The 13,152-nt window shown below is 40.5% G+C and overlaps 1 protein-coding gene and 2 long non-coding RNA genes across 8 annotated transcripts in view; 1 reads left to right on the top strand and 2 right to left on the bottom strand.

Moving 5' to 3' along the window:
- Positions 1–154: 154 nt before the first annotated feature.
- Positions 155–3,819, bottom strand: LOC103482033 (uncharacterized). Its single transcript, XR_536378.2, has 2 exons — positions 3,059–3,819; positions 155–444 (listed from the first exon to the last, which is right to left on the bottom strand). It is a non-coding gene; the product is annotated as an uncharacterized LOC103482033 (long non-coding RNA).
- Positions 3,820–5,506: 1,687 nt separating this feature from the next.
- Positions 5,507–12,369, bottom strand: LOC103482035 (uncharacterized). Of its 6 annotated transcripts, none has more exons than XM_008437948.2 (10): positions 12,177–12,369; positions 9,000–11,251; positions 8,050–8,626; positions 7,833–7,948; positions 7,208–7,293; positions 6,708–7,037; positions 6,443–6,559; positions 6,018–6,119; positions 5,821–5,947; positions 5,507–5,728 (listed from the first exon to the last, which is right to left on the bottom strand). In XM_008437948.2, exon 2 carries the CDS (start codon positions 11,241–11,243, stop codon positions 9,354–9,356), a length of 1,890 nt encoding a protein of 629 aa, XP_008436170.1. In that variant the 5' UTR covers positions 11,244–11,251; positions 12,177–12,369; the 3' UTR covers positions 5,507–5,728; positions 5,821–5,947; positions 6,018–6,119; positions 6,443–6,559; positions 6,708–7,037; positions 7,208–7,293; positions 7,833–7,948; positions 8,050–8,626; positions 9,000–9,353. The 6 variants fall into 6 exon arrangements, with proteins under 6 accessions (XP_008436170.1, XP_008436168.1, XP_008436172.1 ...); XM_008437946.2 differs by having other exon boundaries at positions 6,708–7,293; positions 8,050–8,389; positions 8,541–8,626; XM_008437950.2 differs by having other exon boundaries at positions 6,708–7,293; positions 9,000–9,912; positions 10,000–11,251.
- LOC103482037 (uncharacterized) overlaps positions 8,058–13,152 on the top strand; it is a 5,577-nt gene continuing 482 nt past the window's right edge. The window contains exon 1 of the long non-coding RNA XR_536380.1: positions 8,058–8,094. This is a non-coding gene — a long non-coding RNA (uncharacterized LOC103482037). The remainder of the gene's footprint in view (positions 8,095–13,152) is intronic.

The following is a 13,152-nucleotide window of genomic DNA, read 5'->3' as shown; positions in this document are numbered from 1 at the left end:
CTCTGTAGAGTCGTAGCCACGGCCTATAAAAGAAGAGGAAATTAATTAAATGCAGGGCGGGTGGTTTGGCGCCATGGAAAGAATACACAATTTAGAGTCTCGCGCCAAGGAGCCAAACGGACAAAAATGAAGGTGATCAGTCATATTTTGCTGCTTTTTTTTTTTTTTGACATTAAACATGTATTTTTTTTTTTTTCATAGAAGTCAGCTAAGCAATTTAGACAAATTGGACAAAATTGCGAAGGTAAACACAGGGAGAGGTCTTATAATGTTTCTCTCGCTCTTTTGGTTTTCCTTGCTCTCCTATTTGGACACTGTTTTGTTTAGTAAATCTCTTACCTGAGTTTTTCTGTGACGGCAGCGGCTGCAGAAAGTGGAGGGACTCCGTCAAGGCGGCGCTGTGGTGGTGGAGACTGCAGCTTATTTCCATGGTCCACAACCGACCTGAAAACTCATTTTAAAATACAACGTGGAGTTAGCCAGTGAAGTGATTTAGTGAGAGCTTCTTTTTGTTTTCTGATGCAGTTTCTATGTATGTGAACCTGGTGTAAGTAGATTGAAAACCCAACCAACGCAGGTCCATTAGTGGGTTGGACTGTATGCAGAGACTGACAGGTATTTGTGAAACTCGACACGGTTGCTGTTTAACTCTCCAAAGTGCTCTAAGTGCTGTAGGTTCTGTTTGCAAATTGCGTTACCAAAATGGTCTCCTGCAAGGCCCAGGAAAGTGGCTGTGCTACCAGAAGAGGTCTGGAGATTAAAAGTGAAAGAACTAAAACAAAATCCAGAAAGTCGGCCTTTTGTTTTTGAGTCGTCTCTTTTTGTCTTCTGCTCTCTGATTGCCACCTATGCTTTATTGATTGATTTATTTTATTGCTCTTGTTTTGTCTGTTCATGGACCATAATTGTGTCTAAATAAAGAGGATTGATTGATTGATTGATTGATTGATTGATTGATTGATTGATTGATTGATTGATTGATTGATTGATTGATTGATTGATTGATTGATTGATTGATTATTTTGGTTGCTGTGTTTTTCAAACTGTTTTGTCTTGTTCTACTTACACTACATGGGTTTTAATGTGAAGAAAGTAATTCATAGACAACTGTTGTCTATGAAGTGTGTTGCCTTTGTGATGAGGCTCTGTTTTCTTTATCCCCAGTGTAATGGGAGGACGTTTTATTAATGATCTGATTGTGCATTTTTCTCGAATTTAAGTCTAATTGATCCAAGAATTAAAAACAATAAGTATCTTCATTGACAGATTAGCCACTCTAGATTTTAATGGTGCATAATTGAACCAAAAGCAGGAAACCTATTCTATATAGAGCAGGGCATTCTGGGTAAATACAACTAAAACAAATGTGCAACTCTAGTGTTAGTGTTAAAAATGGCTTGTAGTTAATTTTTTCCAAAGAAAAAAGGAAGTTGTGCACAGTGTCGTCTTCAGAAGTTTTCTAGTCGTTTCCTTCAGTGGTGCTTGATGCAGCGCCACCACAGGTGAGTTGGTGAGCAAGTTCTTCACAAGGTTTGGTTCATTTGACACATCGCAGTGTGAAAGCTAACTTCACCATTTCAAAGTGGAATAAATTATGCAATTTTGTTCCCCAATCAAATGAAGTCTACCAGACTATAAAATGTGAAAATACCTGAAAAGGGGCAGTATTATGGGTTTTCCAGGGACGTCATATAGCGAACCATTTAACTATTTTAACTTCAGTTGGTAAAAATATGCTACATACAGTATATCAAATATGACTTAAAAAAATTTAGACTTTGTAATTTGATGCCTTGAATTTGGGGCCTCTGCTGTTTTAAAAACTCCTGCTCTTTCTGAAACTCCGCCTTCAGGAAGTCATCACAACATGGCTCCTCTATTAACCCTTTAGCAACGTTCTTATCGGTGTTGCACTGAGAAGCAGCTCCTACAATGAGCTCAGGGGATGTGCTGGTCCACCCAGTGATTGCTAATTGCTAGAGCTAGTCTGTAGGAGCTGAGTGGGAGGAGTCGTGAGGGAAAGCTGCTCTGGGAAGCAGACGTTTGGAAACTGCACCGACTCAAAGGCGGGGCTAGGTCCACCCAGGTGTTCTGCACAGCTGAACGGTTGCCACGGAGATTAAAGGATTTCTCAAACATGTATGAAAGAATCAAGGCAACTCTCCAGATATGTTTTGATGAGGGACTAACAGCTGATCACTAGGGATCAGTACACATTCATAGACGGTGGTTAGCTCCACTGCACCACCCTGGGGTCAGCTTGTCAGCATAGCCTCAACCATTGCCCTCCAGCACCATGTTTCCATTCGGTACAACAATCCTAAGATGAATCACTGGCTAGCGCCATGCACACACACGCAGTGAAGACTGCTTTCACCTTTCAGGTCCAGACGTGTTCACAAGGTGGTGAAAAGGGAAAGTGGGTTACAAGGTGTACGGCTGGAAAGACCACAGAACTGAGGCATACTTGGGAAAAGTAACAAATACAGGTTGCTAGGACACCGAGGAGAAAGTTGTTGAAGTTTCTCTATTCTTTCACATGCTTCTCGGAGGCCGACTGGGTATGTAGTCAGTCCTCGCCTCTATTTCACAGTTTAGGCAAGGAAATTGTTCACATTTGACAGTTTCAAGCCTCCCTATTAGCTGGAAGTGTTATTAAAATGATGATTGCGACCACACGTTTAGTAAAACAGACTCGGGAGAAATAAAACATTAACGGCTCCTTAAATGTGCAGAGCCCGTGACTCCGTCCAGTTTGTCATCTATTTATCTAATGACTCCTTCACAGTTTAGACAGAGAGGTAGATTCTGTCCATTTCTGTATGCCTAAAAAAGCACAGTGCTGCCATAACCCTAATCACCTAATTGCCCTGCCCTGCCTCATTAGAAAACAAGCCTAACTGGAAAATCGCCTTAAGTGGCCCAAATTAATGAAAGCTTCACGTCTGGTGCTGAGTCATCTAAAGGCTTGAGTCGGTGCGACGTCACCACAAAGGAAATGGTTGCTCCATAAACTGTCAGTGGTCATTTGAGTAGCCGTGTAGAGACTGACACTCACCCTGTGTGCATCACTGTACAGGTCAAGGTTTTCACTACGGTGCTACGTGAGCATTGAGTTGGCCCTTCCTTTGTCATGCTTGGGAGAACAGTGAAATTAACATGTTTACATTTGAAATACTTGGCTTTTCATCTACTTTCGCCAACAGGTTGATGCTGGTCAGCTGGCTCATGAGGGCTGGGCTATTATTTAAGACTTCAGAGGTTGTTTGCTCTTCTGCGTTGTGCTGCCATTTTGTTTTGGTGGTCAGTCTTGATTTATAATTCTGGCAATATCTGTATTTGATACCTTCCCATGGCTGATTGGGTGTTAGCAGTCATGGTTTATGGATGTTTTAACATTCATGTTGGTCAGCAGGGGCTTTGACCCTGTGCACGCTTTGAAGAGCATGACGCTCTGAAGAGCACCATGACGCTTGCAAACTCTCCGGTATCTCTGGTCTTGTGGATACAGTCAATCAGCACAAAGGAAAAATAAATGGTGGTTCTAGATTGGCTGCCTTGCAAACTCCAGCCAATCGGATCTGAAGTAGCATTGCACAGAGGTATTTCAGCTTCCAAAGCTGCAATCGTTCGAGTATCTTAGGTATGATGTATTAAACAATTCACAATAGCAGCTTTTCTGCATATATTCTGGAATCTATATTTTCACAGAAGTCCCTTGTGGTTTTTACAAGGTGAAAAAGTTGAAGAGGCAGAAGTAATCTTGGCAAGCAGTGTAAATAAAGAATAAATACATAAAAAGAATATCAAGACACAAAATTATCCATCCATCCATCCATCCATTTTCTTCCGCTTATCCGGGGTCGGGTCGCGGGGGCAGCAGCTTCAGAAGGGAGGCCCAGACATCCCAAGGTGTTCCCAGGTCAGCCGAGAGACGTAGTCCCTCCAGCGTGTCCTGGGTCTTCCCCGAGGTCTCCTGCCAGTGGGACGTGCCCGGAACACCTCACCAGGGAGGCGTCCAGGAGGCATCCTGACCAGATGCCCGAGCCACCTCAACTGGCTCCTCTCGACGTGGAGGAGCAGCGGCACACAAAACTATAAGGACTGTTATTTTAAGATATTTGCCAATGTTAATGTATGATATGAGTTTCTGACAGTATATTATTGATATGCTTCACATGGCACCTTATAAAAACTGTTTGTTTTTTTAATTGGTGGTTTTCTGATTAAAAGATAAAAGTTCCAGACTGAATTCTGGAGATGATTAAGAAAAGTCATTTTCTTTCTAATGAAGATTTTCCTTCTATCCTCCCTGTGTCTGTCCATCCAGTCTGGCCACGGCTCCGACTCCCCAGGCCAAAGACTGAGGTTGGGGTGATGAATCAGTAACACCCATCATTTCTCTACTATCAACACTTCAGTCTCCCACAGAGAAATTGCAGTTAGACGGGAAGTGAACGGTAAACGCTTTCAAAAGATGAGAGACAGATGGTTGGACAATTGGAAGGAAAAAAAACCAACTCAATTATATTTTTATGCTTTTAAATGAATGTTTTTTCTGAAGTGGTTTCAGATTTCAGCTGAACATGTTGGTCCCTAACTCTTGTGAATACTAAGAGTTCACCGTCCTCAGACCTGGACTGAATCATGGTTTGATTACAAATTCTTTGTAAAAACACTATATGATTTGTGAAACTGTAATTCTATTCACATGAGCAGAAAAGTGGGGATTTTTTGGTTGTTTGTTGACTATTGTGTAGCTTTATCATTTTATGATTAGTCTGATTGTTTTTTTTTTCATATTTCTCAATCATTTCAAAAATATTTCAGCCAAACTCTTATTGTAATACATTATTTTGTCAGTAACGTCCGTCTCTCTCTTGTCCGCAGGTTGTTGGTCCATGTCTTCATGCTGGGTAGCTGGACGGTGTTGCTGGTGGAAGCCGTCCTGACCGGGACCGTCTYTCTCTCTCTGCTCACTGTTCTGGTTCACAGCAACCGATGAAAAAGCAGCAGGCCGTAAAAACCCTTGACAGTCTGAGCTCACACTGGAGGAAAGGTTTTCATCAGTCAGAGTCTGAGCCGTGAAGCTTTAAAAACGATTGGCGTTGGCTACTTGGAGTTGACTGACATGATCCACCAACTGGTTCAGCTTCCAGTTCTTCCAGTTTGTTTCATTGGTTGAGTCCATGAGGAAAAAGAGCGTTCTCTGGGTGACATTTCTACCCAACTTTTCAGTGAATTAGTTGAAGCTAAGGGACGAACTTCAACATCAGGATAGTTCTTCAGTGTGACTGGATTCTGTTTGTTTTTATGATGTGGATCTTGTATTGATGTAACTGCAAATGAATTAACACTTAATAAAAATAATAAATTTCTTTTAATCCTGTTCTCCAGTTTGTGCTTTGATCAGTTATGAAGTTCTATTAAAAATGTGGGAGTTCCTTTAATATATAATGTTTCCAAAAATGATTATGGTTAAAAAAATGACTCCAGAAATAACACATTGAAAGAAGAACATTTTATTAAACTTACAGCACTGATGGATTTTGCGTTATGGACCATCTATAATGAAAACAATAATGAATAGAAAACAAATCTGCCTTCTAACTATTTATTCTGATATTTTGTTTTGGCACTTGAATAATCAGAATCTTGTCTCCAGCCAGGCACCAGAAACCTCACTGTCTGTTTTGAAAGTCATTGATGTTTTGACAAGAGAGTCGAGCTGAGGAAACAGAAGAACAAATCTGAGAAACACGGAGACAAACACAACTCATTAAATACTGAAACTTTGTAGAGATGTCTCAGCAGCTTTACCTGTTACATCCAGACTAATGGCGTCAGGTGAGGTCCATCTTCCCAGCGGTTGGTCTGTCTCAAACCTGGCCCACATCGGCCAGCTTTCACACCCTGAATCTGAACTGAACATCTTCCCCCGGCGTAGCTAGAATGCAGGCAGCATGTCAGTAACGTAATTTTACTGTAACAATAACAGCACTTGCAGTTCTTCTCACCGCGGTGAGACAGGCTGATCTGGTTGGGGTCGGTGCGGTGAGCAAACCTCCTGTGACCCACAACAGAAAGACGGACCCACATAACGCGCCTCACAGTGTGACCTGGGGAGTTTTACACATTGTGGTTGTTCACTGAAACATATCCTGAAACCATAAACAACAACATATTTTACTGATGCTTTATGAGATACACCAACACAACATACTATTAGTGTGAATTGCGGGAAAAAAATATTTAACTTTTCAGATTTCTTATGCTACAAAAAAAAAAAAAAAAAAAATGACGGAACTTTCCTGCCACTCCAAAATAAAAAAAACATTTAGTTTGGGTCTGTTACATGAAGCTCCAACAAAGTACATTTACTTGTTTTCACAAACATTTGAACCGTCCATCTAAAGAAATGCAAAATGAACAAATGATCGACCTGAGGGGTAGTCATGACGACAGGGCAGAGTTGCTGTAGTTCCTACCCAAACACAGATCACTCTTCTGGAAAACGACACACTCCACCTGCTCTGAGTACCTAGAAGACACAAACGCCCTGACAATCAGTTGTCAGGGCTCTGATTTAGGAATCTATGCACAAAAAATACAAGTAACAAAACATTTGAAGCAAACAAATACATATGTTGCAGTAAAAATCATGGAAGTGCACAAGAGGTCAAACAATTTAAATCTCAAGAACTCACCCTCAGAGTATCTGCATCCACGTCAGCCAGTCGGATAAACTCACGTCAGGATGTTTTATGTCCCTGACAGTGATGGAGGTGAGGAGGTTTTAAAGCGATGAGAGAGGCTCAGTGTGTGGAGTCTGTCAGATGAGAGGAGGTGGGAGGTGGATGTGGGTGAGTGTGAGTCTAAAAGTGATCGGCTCCTCATCTGTCATTGTTTGAGCCGTTTCCACTGTTGATTTTTATTCCGCTTCTCCATCTGAATCTCCCTCAAAAGATCAGTTGAAAGAAGAGATTGTGACATCCACGTGATCTCATCACTTCTGCAGCGGTTTCAGAGACGCATGTCTGTGATACAAGTCAAATGTCATTAACCTGCAGGACCTGTTAGATTCACTTGTTATGTAACAGTCATTCATTCATTCCTTCTTCTTCTGCTCCTTCTCTCTTAGGTGGGAAAAACTTACTCATAGAAGATTTTTTAAAGCTAACTTCACCCAAAAAAGGCTAAATATTACTTTGGTGGATTCATAGGAAGGGGCTACAGGCAGCCTGGCATCTTCATGGGAATTTCCAAAGTAAAAGCTCCTAAATGCTGATCAACCTTAAAGTAAAGCATAAGAAATGGTTCAGTAATAATTTACAGGAATCATAAATATCATTCAATACTACATCAGTTATTATGCACAAAGTTAGACATAATTCCTAACGTTCTGGAAGTTTTCAGTGTGTGATTATGCCACTGCAATTTGAGAAATAAAAGAATGTTCAAAATTGTTTTGGCACTAAAGCTGCCGACAAATGTGTTAAACTCCAAACAAACCCAGAGCTATTTTTTAATAGAAGCACATAGAAAGATGCAGGTTTTATAGAACTGCTTTGAGTCATGGGCAAAAGACACAACAGAGGGTCACAAACAGTGGGGAATTTAATGAGAATTGTTTACTGCACTGCATGTATAAAAGTGTTTCATCATTGCTCACCGGAAATAAACTTTCTCCACATTAAAATTAGTTTATTTTTTGATTTTATGATCTAGCAGGAAGGAAAACCAAGGTTTTAATTCTTATATAATTAAGAAAATAATCTCAACTATAAAATGGCTGAAAAGTAAAGGATGTAAAAAATGTATTTAGTACTAACAGATGGTGTGTAAACCTGGAGCCACTGGATCATCTGCCTTTTTTGACACATAATATTTTCGTTTTAGTCCTCTGTCTTCTGTCTCCTGATTGGTCCGTTGTTTTGTCTCAGTTATGCTGGAGAATCATCACATGATCAGACACACATTCCTTAATCTCTGTCTAAATAATATATGATTGAAAGAGACTTTCTGATCAAGCCATCATCATGTCCTCACCTTTTCCACAATCTGTTACAACCAGTAGATCAGCAGCTGCAGCAGGTCTTCTTCTTTAATTGTTGGTCAACTCATGTCATGTGACATGAGTTGACGGAGAAATGAAATAAAGAGAAAAGACAACAGAGTTAAAGAGGAAAATATGCAGCAGACAGAAACAGTTTCTAACTTTCAGCTCAACTCTCTGCAGTTATATTTGAAATGATTAGTCATGTTGTGTAGATATAACTGTTCTTACATTTTTTTCCACAGGGTTCTCTTATCTTCCTCCACCTGACTGGTGGTGTTGAAGGTGGAGGTTTACAGCTGGAGCAGGTCTTCTGCTTTAATTGTTGGTCAACTCATGTCATGAGACATGAGTTGATGTAGAAATGAAATAGAGAAAAGACAACAGGGTTAACAAATAGAGTATACATGGACAGAAGAAAGAACAATTTTGAAATTTGACCTCAATTTTTATCCATATTTAAAATGAAAGTAAGTTTCCTTACATATTTTTTTCCACAGGGTTCTCTTATCTTCCTCCACCTGACTGGTGGTGTTGAAGGTGGAGGTTTACAGGCTGAGGAGATCCAACCTGGGATGATCAGAGAATCAGAGATCTGAGAAGTCTGAATCTGGATCAGAGACTAGTTTWGGGTATTTTTTAATGTCTCTCCTCTTTTTGTGATCTTTCTGTGTTGTAACACATGAACATGTTATTGGCCACATAAACTATTTGTTTCATGATATTAATAGTTTATCTACATAAAACTTTACTTTAATTTGGTTTCTGATACAACACATTGTCAGGCAAGCATTCCTTACTTAATGTAAATTTTAACTCTATATGGTTGAACACTTTCTAAATTACTAATAGTGAATTTCTATTTCTATTTAGTAAAGCTTAAGGTCCCCACCATCAGCAGGAGGCAAGCAGTATCATGTGAATGTGGAATGCAAAAACTTACAAGCAGTGTGAAAAACAAGAGATCCAGAAGGCAGGAACCACATGGGCAACGATGAAAGGATCCAGTGATGAGCAGCTACAACCTGAAAGATTAAAAACTTGGGAGAGTGGATTAGTAGAGGAACAGGATAGAATAATTTACTGTACTGGAGAGCCCCATGTGGGAAAGAACCGCTATTACACCCTGCAACATGGGAAAGATAAGAGAAAAACACAATGAAGAAAACCCGGTGCAAGGCTCTACCTAAGGTTTCCCTCAGGTTTGCTAGAAACTCTTTAATAAAAAAAACCCTGAGAAATAACTATATCCTAATGTGACTTCCCAAAAAAGTCTTCAGTTTTTACGGATCCCAATCTACTCAGAGTCACTTGACAAGACGTAGCAAGGTCTAAACCACACATGTCTGGAACTCACTCTTTCTGTAATTCCACTAGATGTTGATGGTATTGGTTCCTCTTCTATGTCCCCTTCAGACTCCATCCAGAAACAGAAGTCAGGGGATGACACAGTTGGATTTTCACAGTGTGTTGATGGCGAAGGACTGAATACACGGGGTGACAGAATGGGATGTTCACAGTGCGTCAAGGGTAACGGACTGAGGACGGGGGATGAGAGAAAAGGATCCTCATGCACCATCCCTTGTAAGGGACTGAGGACAGGGGATGACAAAACAGGAGGTGAACATGCCATTCTATACGAGGGACTGAGGATAAGGGATAACAGAATGGGATCTTCATATTCTGTCTTTCGGTGGATTGGGATTGATGGAATGGGCTCGTCCTCCCATTCTTTACCATATCTCCATGCCAACCTTCTACCGATTCTTTGAAGGACGTCGTCCCAACTGGCATCATCACTATATTTGGTCCTCTTGGAGGGGAGCTCATCATCAGCTTGGTTCTCCCTGATCCTCCTGGCAGAGGGCTCCTGTTTAGCATCATCACTATCCCTGGTCCTCTTCGTGGGGAGCTCCTCTTCAGCAACAGTGTCCCTAGTCCTCTTGGCTGGGGGCTGCTCTTCAGCATCACTGTCCTTTGTCCTCTTTCCATTTATGCCAGTCACAGATGTCACATGACCTGCGTCCTCTTTCAAACCTACCTGATGACTAGGCTTTGGGTCGTCCTCCTTTGCAGCATCCACCATCTTTGTAGTTCTGTTGGCACAGCCAAAAGTCAAAGAAGCCACTAAATTTTTCCAACCCCCAAGAGGTTGTGGCGAGGTACAGATTGGGCTGGAGTCCTCTGGTTTGGGCTCTTGCTTTTTGTCAAGTCCAGATGTGAATATAAAGAGTGAAGAAAGTACGGTACCAAAACTAAGCTTTAATGTTGGGTCGTCCTCCTTCGCAGCATCCACCTTCATCGTTGTTCTCCTGGCTCGGCCAGAAGTCAAAGAAGCCGCGTCCTCTTTCAAATCTACCTGATGATGTTGCGAGGTACTGACAGGTGTGGAGTCCTGTGGATGCAAAATTGGCTCTTCCTGTTTGTCAAGTCCAAATGTGAATTTAAAGCTGGAAGGAAGCACAGTACCAAAACTAAGCTTTGATGATGGGTCGTTCTCCTTCCCAGCATCCACCTTCTGTGTAGTGCTCCTGGCGTGGCTGGAAGTCAAAGAAGCCCCGTCCTCTTCCAAACCTACCTGATGATGTTGCGAGGTAGCGATAGGTCTGGACTTTTCTGGATGCAAAATAGGCTCTTCCTGTTTATCAAGTCCAGATGTGACTTCAAGTGAAGTACAGGGAGCTGTGTCTTCTTGACATTTCTGAGCCACCCCAATGTCTTGTATGTATTTGAAATTTGGGGGAAGAATCTCAAGCAACTGTGACGCAACATCGGCACGATCCACTGTCAGACTACTGTCAGCGGAGCACAGCTGATCAATCATCAAATTCACATGTTTCAATGACTGTTCAAGCACTCCTATACCCCACAGGAATTTAAAGTTTGGTCGAAGGACCTGGACAACCCGAAGTTGGGATTTAAAGTCATCCTGGTCTTCATTATCAACCTCATCTTTATCGGAGCTGGAAGTACAGTAATTTCCTACCTTGTCTTCACTGGAGCTGGTAGTATTGCTACCACTGGAGCTGGTAGAACAGTCCACATAATGCAGAGGTGAACTATACCTCAACTCCTCTCCATGGTTTTCAGAAACCATGTCGGCTTCATTTAACCATACCTTACCATGATCCTTACCTTTGTCTCGATGTCCCTCCAACATTAGGGATCCATCTGCTGGAAGCGCCATAGTATGGGCTGTGAAGGAAAGAAACAAAGTAAAACAAAAGCTATAATTCAGTATCTTGAAGTTCACAAATGTCCAAAGCAATGTTTAGAGGGAACACTGAAATACCAACAATACAATAACCCAGGTTTGTGAAAGTGTTTGTTTTTCTTTAACAATATTATTGCTATGCCAAATGTGATTATACAACAAGAACGGGAATTAAGAGATAAAATGTCAATATGCTAACACATAAGTCACTAAACAATTTAAATTAACTCATAAATTTGTTCCACCCCACAAATGCAAAAGAGACCTATTAAAGTTATATATTTCAAAGAAGTCATCACAATTTCAAATAATTGGACACTAAAGTAATCAAGTCTGATGTTCTTAGATTAAATATCCCCATTTTTTTTTAGATCAATTCACCCATGTTTCCTGGCTATGCTAAAAAAAAAAAAAAAAAAAAAAGCCATCAACATGTTCCTATCTTGAAAAAAAAATGAAACTAAACATTTAAAATGTAGGCTATAATAAAGGTAAATACTGTTTTTTTAAATGTTTTTTTAATTATATTAAATATTTAATGTATTTCATTTAGCGTATCCATGGAAACTGAGTGTTTATCACGGCATTTTTCAAAAAAGAACTTTCAAAAAACTAGCTAATTCAGCATCCACAGGACTATAATTAAGTAAAATACAAATATTTCTTAAATCATTACACCACATTTTAAAATTCCTAACATTTCCAACGAAATTCAATTAAGAAAAAGGCTCATTGGATAAGAAAGATGCTACTTGTCTTTTTTTCTACAGCAGTCAGAATTTCTTTAAAAACACACACACAAACACAAAATAAACTCTTCTTCACATAGCATAGCTAAACAAGTCACTAAAATCCTAGTAACAACTTGTTTTCTTTGGTTAAAAATAGTAGAAGAATGATTTGAACCTTCCAGCTGATCACCCTGCTGGTGCTTCTCCTGGCCAGGAACCGTCTTTCGCAGGTTTGTTAAACAGGGGCTTCTTCAGCAAGTTTTGCTAGCAGACTTCTCGACAAGCTCAAACCTTCCGAGGCTTCAAATGCTCCTTCAGGCGTCTCTCTCAAAAGTCCCGTCGCAAAGGGAAAGAATTCAGAAGGTGAGGGTCATTTTATCGGGTTGAGAACGCCAACGTCGTTTCCATGACTTTCATAGACGAACACACGCACTGGCGCGTGAGAGAAATTGGACTACAAATAATGCAGATAACACAAGTATCGCGTTGCCTTGTTTATCACTCCATATGCTGCCACCTACTGGCCAACCAGTCTAAGTTCACAATTAAAACTTAACACTATTGGTGCGACTTTATTTTTCTGCTTTTATTCTTAACTATGTCAGTTTCGGACCTCCAAATGGGAAAACTTCTCTCTGCCGTGAAGCCCGGATTGGAAGAAAAAAAATCTAATTCAAAATTCAATTCAAAAGTACTTTATTGATCAAAAAGTAAATGTTGTAGCTCATTGATTCAGATTCTTCAAACATTTATTGCAGATGACTCTGACTGATGATACTATTTTTTCAAGACGGTTTCATGAAGAGGATGGTCAGAGTTGCCCATAATTTTCTTAATTTTATGAAGAATCCTCCATCATTTCAGTCTTCTCTCTCCCGATTGGCCCAGTGTTGCTGTCTTGTCTCAGTTATGCTGGAGAATCATCACATAATAAGACACACATTCCTTAATCTGTCTAAATAAAAAATGATTGAAAGAGACTTTCTGATCAAGCCATCATCATGTCCTCACCTTTTCCACAATCTGTTACAACCAGTAGATCAGCAGCTGGAGCAGGTCCATCCATCCATCCATCCATCCATCCATCCATCCATCCATCCATCCATCCATCCATCCATCCATCCATCCATCCATCCATCCATCCATCCATC

Source organism: Poecilia reticulata, linkage group LG19, assembly GCF_000633615.1.
Source record: "Poecilia reticulata strain Guanapo linkage group LG19, Guppy_female_1.0+MT, whole genome shotgun sequence".
NCBI classification, from domain to species: Eukaryota; Metazoa; Chordata; class Actinopteri; order Cyprinodontiformes; family Poeciliidae; genus Poecilia; species Poecilia reticulata.
This window is presented reverse-complemented; position numbering and strand designations above follow the sequence as displayed.